Source organism: Fukomys damarensis, unplaced genomic scaffold, assembly GCF_012274545.1.
Source record: "Fukomys damarensis isolate Sample0158 unplaced genomic scaffold, DMR_v1.0_HiC HiC_scaffold_24, whole genome shotgun sequence".
Lineage (NCBI taxonomy): Eukaryota > Metazoa > Chordata > Mammalia > Rodentia > Bathyergidae > Fukomys > Fukomys damarensis.
Genome location: NW_022900936.1, coordinates 9446665 through 9472105, shown reverse-complemented (window position 1 = coordinate 9472105; position 25441 = coordinate 9446665). Strand labels below are relative to the sequence as shown.

The 25441-nt window shown below is 40.6% G+C and overlaps 1 protein-coding gene across 7 annotated transcripts in view; it reads left to right on the top strand.

Annotated features, from left to right (window-relative positions):
• Window positions 1–25441, top strand: part of Itsn1 (intersectin 1) — a 195182-nt gene that overhangs the window by 110061 nt on the left and 59680 nt on the right. For 4 of the 7 annotated variants that reach the window (XM_010608682.3, XM_010608683.3, XM_033768112.1 and 1 more), the window contains 9 exons: window positions 202–329; window positions 3120–3349; window positions 5697–5818; window positions 7241–7255; window positions 14190–14437; window positions 16547–16706; window positions 20134–20339; window positions 21082–21164; window positions 24538–24704. In XM_010608682.3, the coding sequence (XP_010606984.1) occupies window positions 202–329; window positions 3120–3349; window positions 5697–5818; window positions 7241–7255; window positions 14190–14437; window positions 16547–16706; window positions 20134–20339; window positions 21082–21164; window positions 24538–24704 (1359 nt within the window). The remainder of the gene's footprint in view (window positions 1–201; window positions 330–3119; window positions 3350–5696; window positions 5819–7240; window positions 7256–14189; window positions 14438–16546; window positions 16707–20133; window positions 20340–21081; window positions 21165–24537; window positions 24705–25441) is intronic. The other 3 variants (XM_010608684.3, XM_010608685.3, XM_010608686.3) reach the window with 3 other exon arrangements.

The window sequence follows — 25441 nt, the reverse complement described above, 5'->3', positions numbered from 1 at the left end:
CATGTAATTTTGAGCGGTCCTTGGGGATCAATCCTGTCCAAATGTAAAGTGATTTTAGTTTTCCAAGCTAACATTTTTCAGCCCTGAAATGATATCTCCTAAGTGCCCTTGGCTTCCCCACTATGAAATGTTGCATGTTGATAAGCAGTTCATGCCCTGCCCCCTGTGTCATCACAGAAACTGTGTCTTGATTATTTCTAGGAACTAAGAGAAATTCATAATAAGCAGCAACTCCAGAAGCAAAAGTCCATAGAGGCTGAATGGTTGAAACAGAAAGAACAGGAGCGAAAGATCATAGAATTAGAAAAGCAAAAAGAAGAAGCCCAAAGGTGAGTGAGTCTCTTGTTGGGTAGATTGCGGACCGTCTGGCAGAGGGGCAGGGCTCAGGTGGAAGCTGTCTTCCTAGTGATAGCTGGAGTATTCGCTTGTCTTTGGCAAGTGTTTAGTGTAGCTGAAGGAGCCTTCAGCATTTACATGTGTTTGGGGGCGAGTACAAACACTATGTATGAATCTCTGCATATACGAGACCCGCCCCCTCCCAAAGTTTTGGGTTAGTTCTCAGAGCTCTCCTATGTAGATAAATGGAATTATGCGAGGAAATTGGGACGCCTGGTTGGTTCATTTGCATACTAATGACCAAAATTACGTTTCCAGTTCAGAGCCTTTTAATAACAGTGCTGGTCAAAGTGCCTGGTTTGAAATCAAAGCCCTTGAGCTCTCCCTAGCCACACAGGGCTTCTCCAATGGACCAAGATTGTTTCTCTCTTGTCTCTTTCCTCTTTTTTTCAACTGTGAATTAAACTTGAGTACAAAAGGAGAAGATTTGCCACTGCTGCTGGAGATACAAACACCCTTGTGTCTGGTTTTGTTTGGATCTTTATGTTTCTGGTTATTTGTTCTGGCAACATTCTATAGTTAATTCTAGAAATTTTGATCCCTTTCAGTATGTCTGATTTTCTTATTTGATATTTGCTTTTTAAACTTGTTAATTTTAGACTTTAAGAAACAAAGATGACTAAATGCCCCAGTGATGTGCTATAAATTATAAAAAATTGGTTATTGAAATCAGACTGAACAAATGAAGGTATAAGTACCTGAGGCAAGTCATTGGCTTTAGGGGCTGAGTTCATTTCAATTTTTCAAAAACTGTGCATGCTGTCATGGATATATATAATATTCCGAATCTGGTTTGTGTTTGTTTCTTTATTTTTTTGCTTTTTAATGATAGTGGCAAGGTGGTTGGGTTGGACAGCAAGTTAGAAGGATGGTTTTATTTCTCTTGAGGGTAGGACTAAGGACTAATGTCTCCTTGGATGTTTGGGTAATAATTCTAACTTTGTCTTTAAAGTTTATAAAATGCTTTCCTCAGTAACACTAATTAGATTATCATACAGAATAGTGGTCCAGGGGCAGAAAATTTAAAGTACTCTTTATTTTTTTAAAGTTAAAAAGAATATAGTGCTAAATCTTCACATTCACAGAGCAGAAATACAGTTTTTTTTTAGCAATGGAGAATAAAAGTGTACTTCGTTTACAGTATGTTCCCATGACAGTTTGCTAACTCCAAGAGATGACCTTTGTGGTTTGGCCGTGTCCCAGGATAGCAGTCCAGGGCAGAGAATGTGGAACTAGGCTCCTTGGGATTGAACCTCAAGCATGACTCGCTGTGTGACATGCATAAGTCCTGGAATAGCTCTGCTTGAGCTTCCTCATTGGTACCGTGGGGGTAACAGGTCCTACCTACTTGTCAGAGTTAAAGGAGTTAACATATGGAGAGCTAGTTAGCATCATTGTATCTTGTTGTTGTACATTAGTTTCATTTACAATGCTCCTTTTAAAAATTTTATTAAGTCCTACGTAATGAGTGAAAAATAATTCCCTGTCTTTTCTTGAGAAGTTTGGGTTGAGGCCATCACAATTTTCAGGACATAGATTTACTTGCAGTTTATTTCAGCTATTTTGGAAAAAAAAATCCAAAAAACAACAACAAAGTAGTCAAAGTCAGTAAAATAGTCTTTTGCTTTCAGCTTCAGGTTTGGGACCAACATCTGTGCATATGAGTAGGACATACCCTACCCTAGGGAGGGACTCTTAATGGTCTGAGCGAATATGAGCTTATTTGAGCAATATTTCATTTGCAGCTTTTTGGGTGCACTTTATCTTTATTAAAGATATGTTCCTCTGTATTGCATGGCTTTTTAAAACTTTGTTAATTGTAGTTTAATACCTGTTTCAACATTGAGAAATGTGTTAATGAGCTTTTTATTGCTGTGACCAAATACCTGTGAAAAACAATTTAAAGGAGAAAAAAGTGTATTTTGGCTCACGGTTTCAGAGGTTTCAGCCCAAGGTCAGCTGGCTCCGAGGCAGAAACATCATGGCGGGAGGTTGTGGCATAGATGAAAGGTATCTTCCTCAAGACAACCAGAAGCAGAGGGGCGGGGATTTAGCTCAGCGGTTCGGTGGCCTGCCTTGCAAGCGCAAGGACCGGAGTTCAATCCCCGGTACCAAAAAAAAAAAGATCAACCAGAAGCAGAGAGGTCAAAGAGGAACAGCAAAAAGATACGCCATTCAGTTACACCCCAGTGACCTGCTTCCTCCAGTGGGGCCCCACCTCCCACGAGCCCATTCAGCTCTGACCTCGTGAATGGATTAATCCACTGAGGAGTGTAGCACCATTGTGATCCAGTCACCTTCTGAAAGCTCCACTTCTGAACGTGTGACTTTTGACTAACATTTTAGATCTAAACTATAATAACAAACATTTTTGGGCCAGGGATTTAGCTCAGTGGTTCTGCTGCCTGCCTCACAAGTGCAAGGTCCTGAGTTCAACCCCCAGTACCAAAAGAAAGAAAGAAAAAGAAAAGAAACATTTTCTTATTCTTATAACCATCTCACAAAATACATTGCACATTTCCTTCTGTGTTTTTCTAACTCGTGATTTTTGTCTCAGACTTGGAGCCCTAAATGCCTTTGTTTCACTGATGCAGTTGCTTTCTCTGAAGAACAATATCGATGTTTAGCAGCCCATTGACCAGATGGAGCTTCTTGGTGAAGAGACAGCAGTAGTGTTAAATTGGAGTTGCTTCCTTGCTGTAATCAAGCATCTTTGTTGGCAGACGAGCTCAGGAAAGGGACAAACAGTGGTTGGAGCATGTGCAGCAGGAGGATGAGCATCAGCGGCCAAGGAAACTTCATGAGGAGGACAAGCTAAAAAGGGAAGAGAGTGTCAAAAAGAAGGATGGTGAGGACAAAGGCAAACCGGAAGCTCAGGAGAAGCTGAGTCGGCTTTTCCATCCACACCAAGAATCTGCTAAGCCAGCTGTCCAGGCTCCTTGGTCGACCGCAGGTATCAGAAGTTAAAAATTACTCCAGGGGCTGGGAATGTGGCTCCGTGGTAGAGCACTTGCTTAGCATATGTGAGGCCTTGGATTCCTTCCCTAGGACCACAAAAACAAAAAAACAATTCTTGAAAATAAGTCATCTCTCTCCCCAAGCTTCTTAAGAGTCTGTATCTAGTTAGGCACCCATCTTGGGTACATGAATACATAGGAGAGTGCCATTCTGTTCGGACAGGGCAGCTCTTCATTCCCCAGGATCATTAGGGGTCTGTTCAAGTGGCTCCCACTCCACTGGCATTTGTGAGTCCTCCACAGTCTTAACCAAAGTGGTGTGAAGTTCATTTATAAAACCCCATTCAGACAGCTGTACTGCAAGTGGCAGTCTTAACCTGTCTTGCAAAAAGAATTTATTTCCCCCAGTTCTGAGCTGTTTTTGTGCCAGAGAGGTATTATAAGCATCTTTCCTTGTTGCCTACAGCAAGATGGTACTCACTGTCTTTTATTTGGCCTTTTGAAAATATGACTGTTTTTTGCCTTTTGAGCATAATTTGTTTTTGTTTTTTTTCTTTTTGGAAACAGATCAGGCTGGCCTTAAGCTCACAGTCCTCCTGCCTCAACCTCCTAAGTGCTGGGATTACTGGCATGTGCCACCACAGCTGGCCATAATTTGCCTCTTTAAAAAAAGATAAATGAAAGACTGATATAATTCATATGGATAGAAAGTTATCCCTTGGATAATATCAGATGCAAGCTAAAATGTATTTTTAAAATTTTTGTTTCGGTAGCAGGGACTGAACTTTAGCCCTTGCACTTGCGAGGCAAGAGGTGGAACCACTGAACTAAATCCTTGGCCCTCAAATGTATTTTTAAAATCCTGTGTGGCCGTGTGATATTATATAGCTTTGCAAATAGTACTCAGCCAAAGAAAATGATTGTTTTTTCTTTGGTAAATTGTATGCATGCATGCATTTATTTAATTGTTCCGCCATCAGTGTGTGTCTTTATCATTATGGTATACAGAAAGAAACACACTTGGAAGCCATCACACACTTGTTTCCTGTCTGCATACTGGGAGCAGGTGGGAGTGCGGGTCAGGCCACCCCCACCCCCGCTTTTACAATGCACATGGCCCAGGGCAGGACTGAGAAACCGTGTCATAGGAAGGACAAGTTTATTTATTTATTTATTTAATAGTTTTTAAGGTCTGAAAACAATTTCACCATTATTTAACTGTAAACATTTAGTTGAAGGTTCCTTGTGCTTCCCCTGTGTATAAAGTAAGAATTTATTTTTCTCCTTCATTCAGTGGGAAGTTTTGCATATCATAGATATAGTGCAGGTGGAGATAATAATTCTCATTGTGATTTAGATAAAATAGATTTGTGTTCAAATATAGTTCGGGTTAAAAAGTTCAGAGGATTATGATTAATTATTCTTTGTTTTTGTGTTTTTTTTTTTTTTTTGTTCCAGGTACCAGGGATTGAACTTGGGTCCTTGCGCTTGCAAGGCAGGCCACGGGACCGCTGAGCTAAGTCCCCGGCCCATGATTAATTATTCTTAACAAGAATACAGTCTTTAAGCCAGGCTTGGTGGCACATGCTTGTAATCCCAGCACTCGGGAGGCTGAGGCAGGAGGATTGCTGTGACTTTGAAACTAGCCTGGGCTACATAGTGAGTTCCAGGTCAGTCTCAACTACATAGTGAGACCCTGTCACAACACAAAACAAAAAGAACACAGTCTTCTGCTTCTAATCATTTTTAAAATTGAAACTATTTTCACTTAGAGTCCATCCTTGGGTTCATTTTTCTCCATAGGAATTATGGAAGACTGCACTGGGGGTTATCAGTATGACTGTTCTTGGTGAAATCGGCACTTTTATAGGATCATGTTAAGTGCCTAAAACCAACAGTTCCACATCTGTTGATGTGGAAAGCTGTGCCCCTCCCCGATGAGAGTTCTTCCTGGCTGATTCAACGTTGGGGTCATCCCCTAACAACGCCCTGGGTGGGGAGGAGGTGTGGGTTGATGCTTTACAGATGTGGGCCCTGGCACCCAGGCCAAGAGGAGGAGTGAGGGAATGGGCCTCTAGGCCGCCTTGCTGCAGCCGGCGCAAGAGGGACTTGTTTGGAGAATCCTCTGATGAACCCTGGTGGCGCTGAGTTGCTGATGTCAGATTCTGTTCTCCTTTGGCACTCGATGTGTTTCAGAAATTCCTTGAATGAATGGAAATAGTTCAGATGTTGATCTAAGGCAGGCAGTAGAGAAGATTTCAGACGTTTGGCTTGTGTTTAGCTTATTTGTTTGGTGTCTCCTGTAATGTTTTTTTCTCCTCCCCCACCCTTTTTTGTGAATAGAAAAAGGTCCTCTTACAATTTCTGCGCAGGAGAATGTGAAAGTGGTGTATTACCGAGCTCTGTACCCCTTTGAATCCAGAAGCCATGATGAAATCACTATCCAGCCTGGAGATATTGTCATGGTAAGAAAGACTCCAAGAGAGAGTTTATATTGATACTTACCTAACATCTGTCCTCTTTCTGCTAAGCAGTTGTGAATTTATCGATGTGTGTGAAATCCTAAATGTGAAAACATTTCGGTTTTTGATGTATAACATCAATCTTCTTCCTTTTTCATTGGAACAAAAAGTAGTATTTAAAAAATATAATCTAACATCACTTAAAATACAGACCTTAAAGACTTTGTGTCTGTACCATAGGCTTAGCGTGTGTGTTTGTGTTTGTGTGTGTGTGTGGTACTGGAGATTTAATCCAGGGTCCTGTGAATGCAAAACAAGTTGGTACTGCTGAGCTATATCCCCAGTCTTTTGTAGCTTTTTATTTTGAGATCCAGCTTTGCTAAGTTGCCCAGACTGGTCTCATCCTTGATATCTTGCTGTCTCAGCCTTATAAGTAGTTGGGATTACAGGTGTGTGCCACTGTGTATGGCTGCCTTAGCATATTTTCAAATTTATAAATGTCTAGTAGTTTCTGAATTTAGATGACTATATACTATGAGTAATCTTTAAGAAATAGTTTTACATTTAAAGTACTCTTACCATTCATAATTGCCAGTGATAATTATCTTTAGGTCAAAGCATCTTTTTTCTTCCCTTTAATTGTATGAACTTCAAATTAGATAATACATAATGAATTGAATTTAGCGAATCTACTACTCTGCAAATGAACAGATAAAGACATTTAGAATTTTGCCTCGCTTATGTTCTTTAAAATAATAAAATATCTTTTGGTTTGACTAAAATTACAGAATCAGTTTGAGAAAGAAAAGCAATGTGGTAAATAATTGCTAAGTTATTTGCTAAAGAAAACAGTTTCTTGACTAGTGATTCATTTAAGAATAAGTCTTAGGGGCCAGAGATTTAGCTCAGTGGCACCACGCCTGCCTTGCAAGCACAAGGTCCTGAGTTTGATCCCCAGTGCCCCCCAAAAAAAGTCTTAGGGTCCAGGGATTTAGCTCAGTGGTTCCACTGCCTGCTTTGCAAGCACAAGGATCAGAGTTCCATCCCCGGTACCAAAAAAAAAAAAAGAAGTCTTAGAGGTGATCAAACTGCATTACTCTTAGAATTTGTCTTTCTTTTTGTTTAAAAATGCGAACAATTCAGAATGTTTAAAGAACTGTGAAAGTTAAAAACATGTTTTTCATGCTAGGTTATGAAAATGTTAGCAGGTAATCTGTTTTAATGAGAAATTCCTGCTCTTTTGCGGGAATATATTTGGGATTAGACCTGTAATTCTAGTCCTGTAGTAGTGGTACTGAGTCCTCCTGGAATTGGCCAGTTGACCCTAGCTTGATTAGATGAGTATAGTTTAGATATGTTGTAAGAATAAAACATTTCATTAAACATATTTTGCCTTGCTTTCAAACCTTTGCTTTCCTGGTGGAGGTTAAAGGGGAATGGGTAAGTCTGCCTCACTGTCAGGAAGTCTCCTTTTCATTCGCTGTTCTGTTCTTTTCACTCACTTGAATTCTGTGCAAGTATGCCTATCTTTGGGTGTTGTCGTGACAGTACGAGTATGTTTGAAGTTTGTGTAGTAGACTGTGCTTAAGAGGAAAAGTGTAAATCCTTGGAGTTTGTGCGTTAGTTTCTAGGTCCCATTTGATGACAGATTTAAAGCCTCTGTGTTTGGCAAGTCTTCATCTCGTCCACAAGTTCCAAGTAGGTTCAACTTAAAAGATAACATTCTTACTCTGTTTTTTGAGAAGGAGAATATTGGGATAATTTCCTGGCTAAGAAAACCAGAAGTCATTAAAGGCAAAAATAGACAAACGGTATACTTTACAAACATTAAAATTTCTGCTTTCTCTATATATGAAACCAAGGGTTACTGTTCATATTAAAGACTCCAAACATCTGTTATTAAAGACACCACAAGCTTTAGACAAGTCAGCAGAGGTAAAGAGGTGGCATTCACAGACAAAGGAGCAGGTGATTAAAAAAACACATGAAAATATGCTTAACTTCATAGGTGATCAAGAAAATGAAAGTTAAAAAATAGGATAGCAGGGCCGTGGATTTAGCTCAGTGGTTCTGCCACCTGCCTTGCAGGGTCTAGAGTTTGATCCCTGGTACCAAAAAAAAATTAATTAATTTTAAAAAATAGAATAGCACTTTTCTCTAACAAATGAGCAAATTTAAAAGTTTGATAGGGGTTGGGGATTTAGCTCAGTGGTTCCGCCACCTGCCTTGTGAGTGGCAAGGACCAGAGTTTGATCCTCGGTACCAAAAAAAAAAAAGTTTGATAAAGTCTAGCTTTGTCAGGAGTGATGAAGATGGATATAATATATATTGTCAGCTTAGGTTTATAAATTGCTTAGGCAATGTGGCATTGCCTATTTGGATATAAAATTGTTATTCCTCTTGATGCAGAAGTTGGTTTTCCTCCTTCCTCTAGGTCTTTTTGAGGCACATGTGTATACGTGGATGTTCACTGCAGTTTTGTTTCTAAAGGCATGAGAACAACTTGATGTTCATTAGCAGAGGGATAGTTGAAATAAATTATGATGCAGCTATGTAGTATATAGAGGATTTTTTTTAAATTATAGATATACACATAGGTTTGTCATTAAAAAGTAGAAGTAGTATGTACAGAATTATTGCACTCTGGTTAAAAATAAAACTGTATACATTGTATGTATGAGTGTGCATAATTGAAGTCTTAAAATATATGCATCAAACTGTTAACAGAATTTACCACTGGGAAGTAGAGAAGGAGTTTTGATGCTTATGTATTTCTTTTTCTTTTTTGTTTTTGGACAGGGTCTCACTATGTAGTTGAGACTGACCTGGAACTCCCTATGTAGCCCAGGCTGGTCTCAAACTCACAGCAACCCCCCCTCTGCCTCAGCCTCCCCAGTGCTGGGATTACAGGCATGCGCCACCACACCCAGCTTCTAATCTTATGTTTTTCTATATTATTTCCATTTTTTAGAAATGTGCTACATTTGTAATTTTAATAAAACACTGAAAATCCAACTTCAAGGACAAGCAAAACAGAATGTCTACCCAGCACTAGAATGTTATTTATTTTGTCTCCAACATGTCAAATATGTTGCGAAGTGTGGAATATACTACTGAGCATAATTTAGAATAAATTAATGGCTCTCTGAAGGGACAGCAATGACTTCATTTTGTGCTGTACATTGCAGTGTGACATTCCAAATGCCATTCAGCTGTATTGTCTTTGTGAGGATACCGACCAGTGCAGGAAAGACAGAAGCTGACCTGTGAGAGCAAGGTCGGCATTTTCTTTTTTTCCCTCCCCTGTGGAGTTTGCAGTTAAGAAACATGAGCATAAAAAATATATAGTAGAAAATTACTGTCAGTCTTTTCTTGGTTGAATAATGTAGGGATTACTTTTACTTTTGTGGGCATAGTAATCATCAGATCCTCACATTTCTCAGTCTTCTTTGAAAAACAAACTATACATGTTAGATTTCAGAAGCCAAATACATTTCCGTTTTAAATGTAAGCAGTCTTAGGAGGTACTTTAAAATCAGTATTTTGTTTCAGAAAACCTTGATGATCAGCCCAGTCTTCTCCAAAAATATATTTTTTCATGGTTAACAATCTTTAATGTTTTGTATACAGTCATGTTCTAAATGTTATTGACAATATAAAATCAGGAAAAAACACATGAGAGAAAAACCTATTGATAAATATTCATTAACTCTCCTAGCAATTTAAAAGAGGAGAGGAATCTTTGGGCTGCTTGCTCTGGGGAGACATTTTCATGGAGGATTCTTAGATGACTTTGACCTCGATGACTGAGGTTTAGATGCTTGGAAAATAAATGACCTCTCTTCTGATCTGTAGGTCCCAATATCCGAAGGGTGCACAAATCAGAACTGACCCTAACATGTACGTCTCAGAAATATACAATAAACGAAAAGACCCACTGACTGCTGTTTTGTTGTGCTTTGTCTTAGGAACACGGACTGGTCATCTAAGTGCTAGGACTGAGTGCATCAGAATTGCTTAAGGAACTGCAAGACATAACTCCACAGGACTCACCCCCAGAGATTCTGGGGACTAGAGTCCGTATACGATATTCAGAATTCTCTCTTGGTTTTGTTAGAGAGTCGCTTTCAGGAACCACTGATTTAACCTCATCTCATTTTCCTGCCAGGACTACTCCACATATCATTTTTGGAAAATATCGCTTAAAAATATCCAAAGAAGAAAAGACCTTTAGTCATTGTCAGCCACCAATCAGTCAGCTCACCTAGAAAGTATTTATCTTCTTTAGAGTAACTCATATAGCAATTTGAACTTTTCATTTTTCTTTTCTCTGGTTGGAGATTACTTCTTTAAGCCTGCCTTTTCTATCTTTCTTCCTTAGATTTCCATAAATTTAACATCTGAACTCAACTTCTTTATCAACAGTTGGCCATAATATCGCAGCTATTTTGAGGGACCAGTATGCACACATGTACAGTTACAGGTGTGGGTCGGATCTAGCCACCTGCCTGTGTTGCAGTAGAGTTTTATTGGAACACAGCCAGACTCATACGTTCACATGTTGTCTCTAGCTGCTCTTGTGCTACAACAGCAGTCTTGAGCAGTTGTACCAGAGAAAAAATGTTCTGATCTCTGGGTTAGGCTTTCAGAAGAGTTTGAATAGTCTCATGTAGGAGTTTAAGGGAAACCTTATATTGACAAATCCATGAAAGGTGCTGTTATCTGTATTCCTCAACACAGCGCCAACAGCCACTACCAGCTGGTCTGATTCAGTACACATCCCTATTTGTCATGGTCTGTGAGGAAAAAGGAATCTGTTTCTCTCCTGTCTTAAGTTGCTTTCTGTTTCTGTAACAAATAACTGAGATAATTGACTTATAAAATGAAAGGGGTATTTTTGGTTCGGTTTCAGAGGTTTCGATCCCATGATCAGTTGACTCTGTTGTTTTGGATAAGGAAGCACATTGTGGCAGAGGCACATCCACGGTAGAGCAAAACCACTCACCTCGTGGGCAGAACTGAGAGGAGGGACCAAAATCTCACAGCCCTTTCCAGGACAAGCCCCCAGTGATAGTAAAGACTTCTCACTAGGCCTCCCCGAGGCTTCACCTCCTCCCAACAGCACTACCTGGTGAGCAGGCCTTTACCACTTTAGGGACATTCAAGATCAAAACTATAATTCTGGGCGTGGTTGTGCACACCTGTAATCCCAGCACTTGAAAGGCTGAGGCAGGGGGATCATGAGTCTGAGGCTAGCCTGGGCTACATAGCAAGACGTCATCCAAAAACAAAAAGTACCACCTCCTGCAAATGGTAGCCATTGAGTATGTAATCATTAGAAAGGAGACGTAATACCATCAGGCTTTAGCCAAATGGATTGTGTCTGAAATTTGCTGCTGTGTACCACTGATTGTTGCTTCAGTGCCCTACAGTACGCATGTACAGTTACTAACATTTTGTACACTAGCTCTTTAACATGACCCCAGCAATGATTGTCTTTCATTTTGATGATACTCTACTCAAATTACCCCTAAGTACTCTTGGCTATTGCAGTAGGCCAGATTAAATGAAGTCATATTAAGACCAAAATGGTTAATAAAATCCCTGCTAGCCTCCAGTGGGTGAGTGTCCTTTATGTAAAAGCCCACTTTGTAGCCTGCCATGTTACAAAGAAGTTTGTGTGCTTGACTGTTTGGTCTGTCATAATCAAATAGTTGATTGAATTTAGATGTTAAGAGGGATTTTTAAAATCTCCTCTGAACCTTGAAGTGTAATGATTAAGTAGAACCCTATAAGAATAAATTTAACTAATTGAGACTATAGTTTGTGCTATGGTTGAGGCCAGTGAATTGCCTTGGTTAAAAGTGAAATCCATACTGATTTTATTGTTGCCATTAGAGACAGGCGAAGCTCTTGTTTGCAGAGCTAAGAGGCTGAAATGGCCCCTTCCCCAATGGTACAGCATGCTTCCTCCCCTATTTGGCAACATACTAGGCAGGATTCCTCAGCCAGGATGGGACGTTTTCTCTGGGCTTCAAACCTAATCCCAGATCTCCACCCCAAGTCTTCTTAATCAGAGGAGACCCTGTGTCTGAGAGGAATAACAACAGGTCATAGGACGTAACTAGGTAAAGCAGCTGGTACTCGGAAGAGGTCCTAATTTGACAGCCCTGTGGGAGTTCCAAGCCCTTCAGATTACCACAGCAGGAAGGTAAACCCAGATTTTCCATCACCCCAGACAGGCTTCCAGGGCACAGAACTCTTGCAATAAAGCAAACATTGTTTAGTGTGAACTGGGTGGACACCAAGCAGACGTTTAGAACGGGACAGATGCGCCGATAGGAGAGCCACAGTACAAAGTCGGAGCTGGACGATAGGAGAGAAAGCTTTAGAAAATCCATCCTTAAGCACTTCTCATTTATCAGGCAGTGTTGTCAGTCTTTATCAGTCCTCACAGCCACCATAATGACAGGTTTTTGTCATTCCTGGTTTATAAGTGAATAAACTGAGGCACCCAGAGGTTGAACTTGCCCGAAGTCATCTAGTTAGTGAACTGCAGAGCCAGTGTTTTCATTGAGACCCTCTAATTGCAGAGCCTTGTTCCTGATCATCATACTTTGTGGTCTGGTCTTGAGTCTGGATGGTGCAAACTCCTCCTCGCCCCTGCCTGGCATCACAGTTGGTCCAGAACAGAGGGGTAGAGCTTGGCTCTTAAACCTGAGAAATGGGGGAGGCTCTTGCAGCTTAGAAGCAGCTGCGTTTCCAGTGCCCAGCAGCGGCAGTTTCAGTGTATCACAAAACCAGCAGTAAATACACCTGGGAAGGATCGGGAGCTAGCCATGGAGTTTTACATAAAATATCCATGCAGGATGGAAAAATGTTGTTTTAAATCCTCATCTAGAGAAGCAGTTGTGGCTGCCCGAAAAAGGAAAGTAAGAACAAAACAATGATAGAGAGTGAATGAATAGTGTGGCTGGTCTGTTCACATTCATAAAAGTATCAGCAAGAAAGACGGTACTGTGAAGCAAAAAACAGAACCTTTGGAACTATTATACTTGATCTGAGGAGGTTCCTTTTTGGTTGTTTGGAGAATTCTCAGCTTTAAAAATTGCTTTTATCCATGATGGCGAAAGTTCTCTGAGGTGGGATAGCAGGCAGGTACTCCCTACTTGCTAAAATTTTGTAAATAACAGGTAGAATGAAACAGTAAGTCTTGTACTCTAATGTACTCTCTTCATCCCTACCCTTAATTCAAACAAAGAAATAATACACCCTATTAGTCACTCTACACCGAATATAGATGGATGTTCGGTTTGTTGAATACTTTTTTCTTTATCTTGTTTTGAATACCTGAGTGGATTAGACAACAGGCAGTTTTGGTCAATTCCCAAAAATTGTTGTTTAGACCCTACTCATTCATTTCTGTGATTTCTAAAAAGCAGCATTAATATCCAATGAAGTGTTTAGTGTTCTACCTCTGTAGACTGGGTATAAAGGGGTAAAATAAGAGGCGGGCTCTGATAGACCCTTATTTGGCCTAAAGTCCTGAAAATAATACTCTACTAGTAAATGTCATCATCCCCCTTTTGCTTATAAAATAGTTGGGGTGGGTAACTTGTAAAGACAGGTAGGATTGAGCCATTTTAATCTGAGAATTTAAAAAACTGAAACATTAAATTCACTTTGTATAATCTATAGCCTCAGATTTTTAAACAGGAAAATTCTACATTCTCATGTGCACATTTGTGGGTATTAAAATTAAAGTTGCATAAGTGAAAACTATGGGGTCTTAAAATTAACTATGGCTGTAAGTAACCGCTTCATTGTCTCTTCATGTATCTGTAGAGCTTTAAAATGGCTAAGCACAACAGTCACCTTTGCTTCCCATGGAAACCAACTAGAGTTGTATTTTTTACCCTTCTTGATCCTGTGCTGAATAAAATTAGTTACTGGAGGTTTTAGAGCACTTCATTTTTATTGATTGCACTCTTTGCCTTCAACTTTAAATAATGTACCCAAGTCAAATTACTTTTAATAATTACATGATTTCCTGAGTAATGAAGCCTGTCAGATTAGTTCCTAATTCAAAATAACTGGTTTAAACTGTGTGCCTGAGGACTTCTGGTACTTTAACTGCCATTATTAGAAACAGGAGGAGGGAAAGTTTAAAAATAAAGTACAAAGAGTAAGAATTTGAATTATCGTACTTCCTAGAGTTAATGTTTAAAGACCGTTTTTCCAGACACATAGATTAGGATGAAGAAATTTCTACGCTGTGTCAGCCAGGCTTAGGGCTGGGATTAGGGCTGGGGTATCAGTGTATTCGGGGGTTGATTTAATTCCACTTAGCTAAAACATTGTGACTTTCCTGCAGGTGGATGAAAGTCAAACTGGAGAACCGGGGTGGCTTGGAGGAGAATTAAAAGGAAAGACAGGATGGTTTCCTGCAAACTATGCAGAGAAGATTCCAGAAAATGAGATTCCTGCTCCAGCCAAACCAGTGATTGACTCAGCACCCACCCCTGCCCCAAAACTGGCCTTGCGTGAGACTCCTGCTCCCTTGGCAGTGACCGCTTCTGAGCCCTCCACAACCCCTAACAACTGGGCTGACTTCAGTTCCACGTACGTGTAGACATGCTACTCCTGATCATTTTTTAAATCCCACTTAGTAATCTTTTTCTCCTCCAAACATTTTTGTAGTCTTGGCTTATCACTCTTTGTAAAGAAGCTGGTTTATTTTCATGACTCCTTCCTCTGACAAACTTACTGGCAAAATTGGGGTTGCTTCTTGTCACTGAACTGGATTTAATGATATCATGGCCTAACAGTGGTTTGCCATGGTCTACACTAAAGCCAGTCATCATGTTTCGTTCAGTATTTTATCTGTATCTTCCATTCTTAGGGGAGAAATAGAGAAATACAGCTTCCCCATAATCTGTGTTAACATCCGTGTCAGTCAGCAGATCCTCATTTCCTGAATACAGGCACATAGCAGTTTTTTTACTGGGCAAAAACAGAAATTGAATTCAGTCATGTGGTTTTGAGTAAGACGAAAAGCTGTTTCCTGTAAAGCTTTGTGCTTTTATTCATCTTGTACAAATGTACAGTGAAGTGAAAAGGTGTGTACAAAGTATGTACACGGCTACTATGAATTCTGGGCTTGGGTCACCAAAAAATAACATTAAGCAAGTAGCATATAAGCGAAGGTTTGCAATCCTAGGTGAAGCCACTGTCCTGACTTCCATGTGCAGCTGTCTAAGAAGATGTCGTACTAGTATAGTAGTAAGAATGACTGGAGTAAGTGTTTTAAATTTCTTTTCCAGTCTAATCATCTTTTAGAAGAAACCCTTAGAAGGCAAGGAGTCAAGATGTGTTTCTGGGAAATGATTAGGTGGAACAAATGGAAACAGGAACAGTGACCAAGGGAAGGACATAAGTTTTTCATGCTTAATTTTGTGTAAGGGTAAAGGTGCTACAGGAGATCTTCCCTGTGTAATCTCTGCTTAAAAACAAAGCCTTCCATTGGTCTGACTTCCACGCTCGAGTTCTTCCTTCTTCTTTTTACCTTGACTGAAAAGTTTAGACTTTTTAAACGAAAGTTTTAGTTAAAGACTGATACTATGCTTTCCAGGATTTGGTTTTTTGTTTTTTTTGGGGGGGGGCTGGTTTTTTGAGACAGGGTCTCACTGTGTATTTCAGGCTAACCCTGAACTCACTATGTAGTCCATGCTGACCTCAAGCCTGTGGCAATCCTCCTGTCTCAGCCTCCTGAGTGCTGGGACTACAGGTGTGAGTCACCATACCCAGCTGCAAAATTTGTCTTTGCTGTGGATCAGATCACTTTGATTCTCTTTCTCATTAAAATATTTAGTGTGCAAGTCTCCGCATCATTATACACTTTTTTCCAAACCAAAAATCAAGATGTACAGTCTAACAAAGGAATTACTTTGATTTTCTAATTTGTTTATATGTCTTATAAAGATGTAAGCAGTAAATTGCATTTAGATCTGCACTCCTGCAGATGTACTGATCCATAACTATAAAATCACTAAATTAGAACTCTCTATACACGACAACTTGTTGCTCTGGAGAGGCCAGTGGTAGTTGCATGGCATCTAGGCAGATGACCAGATCTTACTGGAGATTGGGTGGGGCAGGGAAGCTCTTTCTGCCCACGTGACATATTTTCGTTTGTGGCATTTGAATTTTTTTTTCCCATTTAGGTAATGTTATAAATGATGAGCGTCATCATATGAAGATGTTTTTCTAGTGCTGTGAAGTCTCAGAGTTTTTTCATGTCTAGTATTTCAGGTGACCCTCACCACTAACCCACAGTGGCAAAATATTTTTCTAATGAGGAAATCAAAAGTCAGAGAAACTTGTAATTTGCCTGAGGGTTTTTCTGGTGTGTGAATTTTAGACTCAAACCTAAACCCAGCACACCTTCCTATCCTCCTTGTTCTTTAATGTAGAAGGCCACAATAAACATATTAGCTTTGTGTTACACAGACTTGGGTGCCATTTTTATTTTATGTTTTATTTATTTATTTATTTATTTATTTTTTTGGTACTGGGCATCAAACTTGGGTCCTTGCACTTACAAGGCAGGCCACCGAACCTCTGAGCTAAATCCCCAGCCCCTATTTTAAAATATTTTTGCACTGTAGTGTGGGTGGAAAGCCAGCGTGGGAGGAAATGCTCACTATTTATACAGTGTGCCTTTCCTTCCAGGTGGCCCAACAACACGAATGAAAAACCGGAAACCGACAACTGGGATGCGTGGGCAGCCCAGCCTTCTCTTACCGTCCCCAGTGCTGGCCAATTAAGGCAGAGATCGGCCTTTACTCCAGCCATGGCCACCGGCTCCTCCCCGTCTCCTGTCCTGGGCCAGGTGAGGTGTGAAGACTTAGCGAGCCGTACAGTGCCAACAACTTCAGCAGATGCTTGTTGGCAGTACCCTTAGAAGTAAGCCGCCTGAGGGGTGGCGGGGTTGGCCAGCTAGAATATGCTAGGAAGACAGTTCTGAGTGGGATAAACTCCTGCCAGGGTTGACAGACACTTCGCTAAAGAAGTAGCATTTGAACTGTGTCTTGACCAGCAGGTAAAATCTTACTTAAAAATGGAGAAGGCTAGCATATCATGCAGAAAGTGCTGTAAAAAGAGGCTTTAAAAGTGTGTTTAAGGAAAATCATGAGTAAGTCCGTTTGGCTAGAATCTTGGAAAAGCTAGACTGATTGGAGGTTATAAAGAAGCTCTGAACTGCCCCATCAAGGAAGAATAATTTCTGAAAGGATAGAGGTGGTTATTCTGAATAACAAGTCTTTTTTGCCTAATATAATAAAGATAAAAGAATGGAATTGAATGAAATTTCTACAAAAATCTAACCAAATAGCACATACCCATTGGGGAGGGATCGACAGCTCAGGGACAGTTTTCACTCTCAAAACAACCAGATTAAAGCCAGATCCTGGGCAGATTGGTCAAGAGGTGGTGTGCAGGAAGATTAGAACAGAGAACCAGCAACAGTGACACTCCTTAGGAGTGTCCAGGTGCAAGTGTGGGCAGCTGGGAGGAGCCAGTGGAAAGGGAAGAGAAGACACTGCAGAGGGCAGCCATGTTGATGGAGTCAGGGCCCTTGGGAGCCAGCAGGAAAGGAAAGAGACCTGGGATTGAAAAGAAATCCCTTGCCTTAAGGCCAGTCAGGAGAGCGGGAAGAAATGAACTTGAGGTCGAGGGAAGAGTTGAGTTTAGATGTGTTGCAGTGATGGTGGAAACAGAACATCCAGGTAGTTGTGTCTGGCAGGCTGATGGGACATGGATCCGGAAGGTGGAAGGAAGAAATTTAAATCTCTCCCCTGAAATTAGATTCTGACTTCTATTCTGCAATCTGATTTAACCTCACTATTTCCCAAGTCGAAAAGAACAGTAAAATGGAAATGAGCAGTAAGAAAGCAGATAGGTTTGTGAAGAAAGAGAAGGAGCAGAATGGAAAGAGGGTGTTGGAAAAGCACAAGCCATGCATGTTGCCAGTGAGAGAACAGATCGGTAAGTCAGAAGTCAGAATTTAATCGGTGCCAGTGGATACAGCATTAAACATACCGAAGAGAAACTTCCAGCTTTGTTTTCTTCTGGACGAGGACGGGTAACGAGAAATTGGAGAAGTGAAGGAGAGAAGGAAGTTCCAGTCAGGCACCGGCAGAGGCCCCGAGGGCCTGTGGGATACAGAAGTTTGCAAATCGGCAAACTAGGGCTTTGGCAAAAGAGAATAAGAATTGTCTGGCTGAATTTAACCTGAGCCTTGATCCTTCCACAGTCCTGCAGCACAGCCCAAGACTAGGGATAATGACAGTTATATAACCCACTAAGACTATTACTACTATCAGGGCAAGTCTGTTCATGAACTTTCAGGGAAAGTGCCATCTCTGTTTTGTGGATGTGGGAACTGAGGTTCAGAGAGGTCACACAATTGTTGAGGTATCCCAGAATTAAAGAGTGCCAGACTTAGGATTCAAACCTGGGGTCGTGTCCACGTGAAAAGGTTCAGGGGGTGGGCACAGGAAGGGGTTTCCGGGGGAGAGATTCTGCAATGCCTTTGAGGACACAGAAGATGTGACTCACGGTGGGGTCCTGTCCTGGTGGAGAAATCAACACAAGTGGCCAGGAGGATTAGACGGACAGAAGGGCTTTGCATCAGTGGCTGTGAGGTAGGAGGTTTACCCTGAGGGGAGGAATGTGTGACCCTGGTGTGTGTGGAGTCCATAGAGACCTGCTCCATTCCGAGGGCTGAAGTGAAAGGAAATAGGGGTGGGGCAGGTTTGGGAAGGTGGAAGCTCATGAAGAGCATTTGTGTCATTTATTCTGCTAATTTCTTAGTTCATTGAAACGAGTTTTGTAATATTATCTGTTTGTTTCTTTGTAAGAGTCTATTTTGTCTGTGTTTTACTCTGAGTAACTACTTTTAAGATTGTGTTACACAGTGTATGAACTATTAGTAGTATTCTCTTCTTTTGTTATGAAATTTTGTTTTTATTTTTTCATAAAATAAAGTTATTGATGTAGACGCTGAAACTATTTGGGCTCTTGTAAATTCCCCATTTACCACAATTCTATCATAAAAGTAAAAATAACTTCCAAAGGCAAGCACAAATGGGTTCCAAACTCTCTTTGGGCCTTAGTTTTTGTTCCTGTGCATTTACATAGATGCTGGAAAATGAACAGTGTTTTATGTGTTAGTAGCTGCTTTAAGATGCTATAGTATGTAAAGACATAATAAGTGCCTCGCCTGCCTTTTCAGCCTCATCTCCTACCTCACCCCTCCGTGAGTCTAGGCTACACGCAGTCCTGGATTTCACTCCTCCTCCCGGACCCTCTGCAGCGCATGTTGAGTACCACCTCAAGGCCTTTGCCTGTGCTGTGTCTTCTGCCTGGAATACCCTTCCTCCCCAGCCCTAGCTACCAAACCTCTCATCGTTCAAGGCTCAGCTCAGATGACTCCTGCTCTGTGAAATTGTCCCTCATACCCTCAGGCAGAATCCATGTTTTTTCTTCTGTTCCTACAGCGAGGAGTTGGAACTTCTTTATAGCATATTTCATTCTACCAGATGGTATACTTAATTGGTTTTATCTCTTTCTTCCCCATTAACTGTGAGTTCCTGGCTAATTTATCATAGTGTCTATTTTTTATAGTGCGTTATGGTCAATAAAATGCATTACGCTAAAGTATTTTGGAGAGGCAGAGATGGTGTTTTATTCATCTTTGTAATCCCACAGTGCCTTACATATAGATGGACAATAAGTGGTAATAACAAAGAATTTATGCTAATCCAACTCTATTTCTCCTAAAGTGCTGGAAATTGAACCACTAAACAACATCCCAGCCCTAACCTGTTTCCCTAAAAGGAACTAAAACGCGCACAGTACAACACCCAGACTAAAATATCAACTGATTATCTCATGCAGTGTGGTACTATTTCTGCTCCACTGTTAATCCTCCACTAGAAATCCAAATCAAATTGGAAACGGGCAGGAGCCCTGGGCAACTTGAGGGTTAAAATAGAACCAAAATGTAAAAGGTACACAGCCAAGTGCAACAGAAGTATGCTTCTTTAAGTGGGGAATTCTTGATGGTCCCGAGATGGCTTTGTGAGCGGGCTGGCAATTTTTGCCTCCATTTTTGGAAACACACAATTATTGAGAAACAGTGAGGCAGATTGTGTGCTTGTATGTGCTTGTTGCAGAAAAAGTTCCAGAATTCACATCAGCCTTAACTACTAACAAACACAATTTAACGAGAGGTCCTTTGTGTTATTCCACACAAGGGTGAAAAGGTGGAGGGGCTACAAGCACAAGCCCTGTATCCTTGGAGAGCCAAAAAAGACAACCATTTAAATTTTAACAAAAATGATGTCATCACCGTCCTGGAACAGCAAGATATGTGGTGGTTTGGAGAAGTTCAAGGTCAGAAGGGTTGGTTCCCCAAGTCTTACGTGAAACTCATTTCAGGGCCCATAAGGAAATCTACAAGGTATTTTTGTGTGTGTCTGCTTCTGTTTGATTAAATCAATATTGGGCATTAAATTATTGTTTGCACTAGTTAAGATTCATAGAGAAGAATTGCAGGATTATTTTGTCTTCTGGTTGTTTTAACTGCAGAAGTTAGAGTACATGAAGTACAAAAAGGGAGGCTTTTATAGATAAGTAGCCATCTTTCTTCCCTTGTGAAAGTCTGTACATCCTGTTTTTGATGGAACTGTGCAAGAAAGAATTCTACCCTGAGACCTAGAAAATTTGTGCATTGTTTAGAAATTTTGACTCTCGTGATACTTAGTATGCAGTACTGTACCAGGCATATGTGAATGCTTAGAAAACCAGAGTTTGGGGAAATAATTGGAAAAATCAGTTACCATTTTTATTTAGGGTTTGCTTATAGCATGGCACCAACAAGGTTGTTGCTTAATTATCCCAACCATATAGATGTTCAGAACAAATTACAAGCTTCAAAAAGAAAAAAATAGCAAAAATAACCCTTGAGCACCCATCAGTCATGCTTTGAAATAGGCCGGAACGTAGCTGTTCGCCATAGCAGAGCGCTGAAAAACCGGAACACGAGCAGAGCGCTGCCTTTGTAGCACCTCACTGTGGGCTTTCACTTAGCTAAGTACAGCTGTTTCACCTGTGAATGGTTCAGTTTTAAAAGAGAAGAAGTATCATGTGTACATTTTCTTTTAAGAGAAGAGTTAAAATGCTGTCTCCTTCCCTTCTTTTAGTATGGAGTCTGGTTCTTCAGAAAGTCCTGCTAGTATGAAGAGAGTGGCTTCCCCAGCAACCAAGCCAGCTGTGTCGGGCGAAGGTGAGAGGACCTAGTCCGTGCTCTGTTCTCGTGGTCGGGGGGTGTCGTGTAACACAAACAGTTTGAAATGAGGCTGGGCTTTATTTTTGTGTAGACCACATTCATTTATGATCAAGGTATTAAAGAGTATTTATTGCATAAATAATTCTTTGTTCCCCCTGGTCTGTTTCATGACACAGATGTAAATATTATGTAAGTATTAGTCTACAGAAAGAGATATTACTTTAAATTTTTAAGAATGAACAAAATCCACATAACTCAGGACGTACCAGTAAAAAAACCACCTGCCTTTTCTACATTCAGTGCAGCCCTCATCGTGGCACCACCTGAGGAGTGCTGCCTGAGCGGCTTTGCATGTAGAAGTCTGAGCGGGTTTTGTCGTTCAGAGATGTCATAACTTCCTAATTTTGTAGTAATGTGTCAGAGGCTCCTTGAGTATAAAATTTTTATTTAGCTCACTATAATAAAATACATTCCTTAGACACTTTGCCTAATGAAAATACCATTATTAAAATAATTATTTCCATGGAAATAGCAAATGAAAAGCTTTAGTGGTAGTTCAGACTGACAATAAAAGCATTCCTTTTTCAAGAGGAATTTTTTTTTCATGCTGGGTATCAAGCTCAGAACCTTGTGCTTGCGAGGCAGGCACGGTACACTGAGCTACATCCCCAACCTTCAAGAGGAATTTTTAAAGGTGCTTCCTTATTATCACTAAAAACTTCTAGTATTTCTTCACAGCAAATATTTTTATTAGCATGAAAACAAATATCAATAATAACTGATCAATCATAATTCTCTTTACACATTCCTCTTACCTGAACAGATTTTAAATTCACTCATTAGGGGAGCAAGGCAAAAAGCACATTTAAATACAGTATGAAGTATCAGTATAGTACAAAGCAAATTTTGCCCCCTCTTCAATAAAACTTGCACTGTGTTCTGTCCAGTCAGGCCTTGGTGGAGGGCTGGAGTTGGTAGTGGCCACATGGTTTTTTGTTCATGCCTTAGCTTCCTCTTCTGGGAGGTAGGTGTAATAACCACCCCCTCGAGTGGACATTAATATGAGGGTTAGGAAATTAAATGGGTAAAGCTTTTAGAACAGAAATTGAGCAAGCATCTGCATTTTGCATCATTTCCTGGGTGACTGGTAGCACCACTCGGCGGAGAGTGGCGTGGAGGAAGGTTTGTTTTGGAACAAGATGTTCAGTATTGGAGCCCTCAGTAACTAGGTCACACAGGTGAACCACATGTTTTTCCAAAAATCGGGCAACAGAATAAAGTAAACTCCACTCTTGGTTGATTATTTGAAATACTAGGACATGCTGTCGGCATCATGGAGGGAGTTTGTGAGAGGACATGAGAGTGAGAAACTCTTGGAGAGGCTGTTCTCAGATATCGATGAGCCTCTTACTGATATTGCATTGAACATCATCTGATGTAAAGTAAGCTGTAAGCTGCATTAAATGGACGCTCCACCTGGGTAGCTGGTAGAACAGTGACTTGGGACTGGCCTGCACCCTCTGACACGGAGCTCCCTGACTTCACTCACCCCAACTCTGGGCTTCAATGACCTGTGGCAGTTTTAGGGATGCCTGTGTGCAAAGCTCCCAGCCTCTGCAAATTTAAACTGCAGTAAGTAGGTTCACCCACACGTCATGTTTCTGAAGTTCTGTACAGTTTGAAAGTTATTTCAAATTTTGGAATAGTAGTACAAACTTCTAATTCCAGCACTTTGAGAGGCTGAGACAGGAGGATCACAAATTTAAGCCCGGCCTAGGTAACTCAGCAGTTTATCAAGATCCAGTCTCAAAAAATAAAAAAGGACCGAAGATACAAAAGCCCGAGGATCAGTCCCCAGTACCACAAAGGGGGAAAAGAAATGCAGATCTATTTTAAAGAAATTGATTTCAAAGTTGGAGAATCCCTTGGGAAAGTATAGGTTGCCCAGGATCCTGTCTAAAATAGCCAGTGGTAACTAAAGAACAGTAACTAGGAAAGCGATGACTAGAGAAGTGTCAGAATGCTGAAGTATCAGGAAACGTAAAACTACGTGGATACAAAGAAGATGTTCTTGTAAAAGCCACCAAACTTGATTTCGATGTGTGAGAGTGATTTTTCCATTTTCAACTCTGGAGTTATGTGTTACCAGTTGTGGAGGGCTGAAGACAAGGAGGCTCGGCTGGCCCTGTCTCCTAGCAGTCCCTCCGCTGGCCTGGCCACAGTGCACAGGTGACCACAGAAGCCGATGGAGGCCGTTTTGGGTCTTGGGGTACCCACATTAGCACATGCACTAGGGCTTTGTTCTTCTGTGCCTTTTGGTTTGCACTGGTACCTTCTACAGAGGTTGTTGTAATTGGGCAGTGGAGATCTGCAAACTAAATTTCTGCCTGTGTATCAAAATGAGGCTTTCCAGTTAAGGAATATCATCTGAAATTATAGACCCATACATCACCTGTTATAAAAGTGAACTTTTTAAATCAATAGTGACTTTTCTGTTTTTTGGGGTTTTTTTAAATGCAAAGGTCTGGAAGAAAATGGAAAAAAAAAAAAGAAACAAATGTACGCATCTTTCTGTAAATCTTATTTGTCATACCTGATATCTAGGATTTTTGTATTTTCTGAGTGTATGACTTTGTTCTAAGTCTTAGTAGCACCAGTTAAAAGCAATATAGAATTGTTTACAATTAAAAAAGAAAAACCAGAAATGTACAGCCTGAAGACATTAAAGCATATTATTTCCTCAAGACTAACTTACACGAGTGGAGGAAATGTGATAGACTGTGGTTTGTCTTTTTACCTGATTGCCAAAGCCGCGGCTATTCTCTAGGGTAGGGTAGACACGACTTTCATCACCAGACCACTCTGCCTGTTGGTGCATTTGAGTGACACATAGACGTCCATTTTAACTAAATGTTACTTATTTCTTGGTTTGTAGCCTCGTAGCTTTCTGCCATCTGTGCATATGACACAGTAGGACATAATGAAAAAGTCACCTTCTTTAATCTGATGTGGTACGCTCAAAATTGAAACAGATATTTGCACAACAAAGGCCATTTTCATTAAAAAAACAAAAAGAACACACTGTGAGCCTAAATTATAGGTCATTTGGTATCAGTAGACACATAGTTGTGTGTTCGTCTGCTGGGTCTTCGCAGGCATAGTCTCCCAGTCTGCAGTTACTGAATCTTTATGTGCAGTTGGGGAATGTGGAGCCCAGCACACTGTGCAGCTCTGTATTACCTGTGATTAGCCTCTCTCTGGAATGGATCTCATCCTAACCTCCCAATTCATAAACTTGCTTTTGCAAAGATGTCTGGGATTTCTTTAAACAATCAAGCTCTTTCCGTATCTCAATATTTCTCCCCACCAGAATTTATTGCCATGTACACTTACGAGAGTTCTGAGCAAGGAGATTTAACCTTTCAGCAAGGGGATGTGATTTTGGTTACCAAGAAAGATGGTGACTGGTGGACGGGAACAGTGGGCGACAAGTCTGGAGTCTTCCCTTCTAACTATGTGAGGCTTAAAGATTCAGAGGTAAACCCACATTAACTGTTTCCTTTTCTGTGCGGTGGTTCTTCTGGCGGGGAGTCACGATGTTTGCAGGTGGAACTCTGTTGGGTTTTGCAAAGTTCTTGAATGCGATCGTGACCATTGTGGGACCGGGAACTGTCCCACCTTGTCATATGGTGCTGTGGGGTAAACATTGGCTCCCCACAGGCAGACCTCCTGGGGCCAAGTGGAGGCTGCATTAAAGGGTGGTCTTCATTACCTGGGTTATAATGTTATTAATCTCTGTTTCTGCATGTAACCAGTTGAGGATTTGGAGTAAACTTTCTTGTAGTTCTTCATGGTTGTTCATTTTTAGAGGCCTTCAGTTTTAGCTTGGGCAGCCATATTTTGCCATGTAAAATCTCTATTCTGGTAATACTGGCCTTAGAATTTGGGGCTGTAGAAAGTTTCTTAATTTCTTTCTTTTTTTGATACACACAGTAGAAAGGCACAAGATCTAAAAGGTTGGTATATTTTGGGGATGCTGTTATCTTTCTATATTGGAAGTGGCTCCCGTTGTTGCTGACTAGAGCCCTACAAATCTGATTTTGTAAAATTTGGTCTTGATACTGTAACTTGAATGAAATGGAGGGAGAAAAGCCAGAGTGCAGGAACCTGTCTTATAGTGTAGTTGTTTCAGGGTATACACCTAGATCCATAACAATAAATGAATAGAAATTCACTCTTCTTTGTCTGCTTTTTTTTTTTTTTTTTTTTTTTTA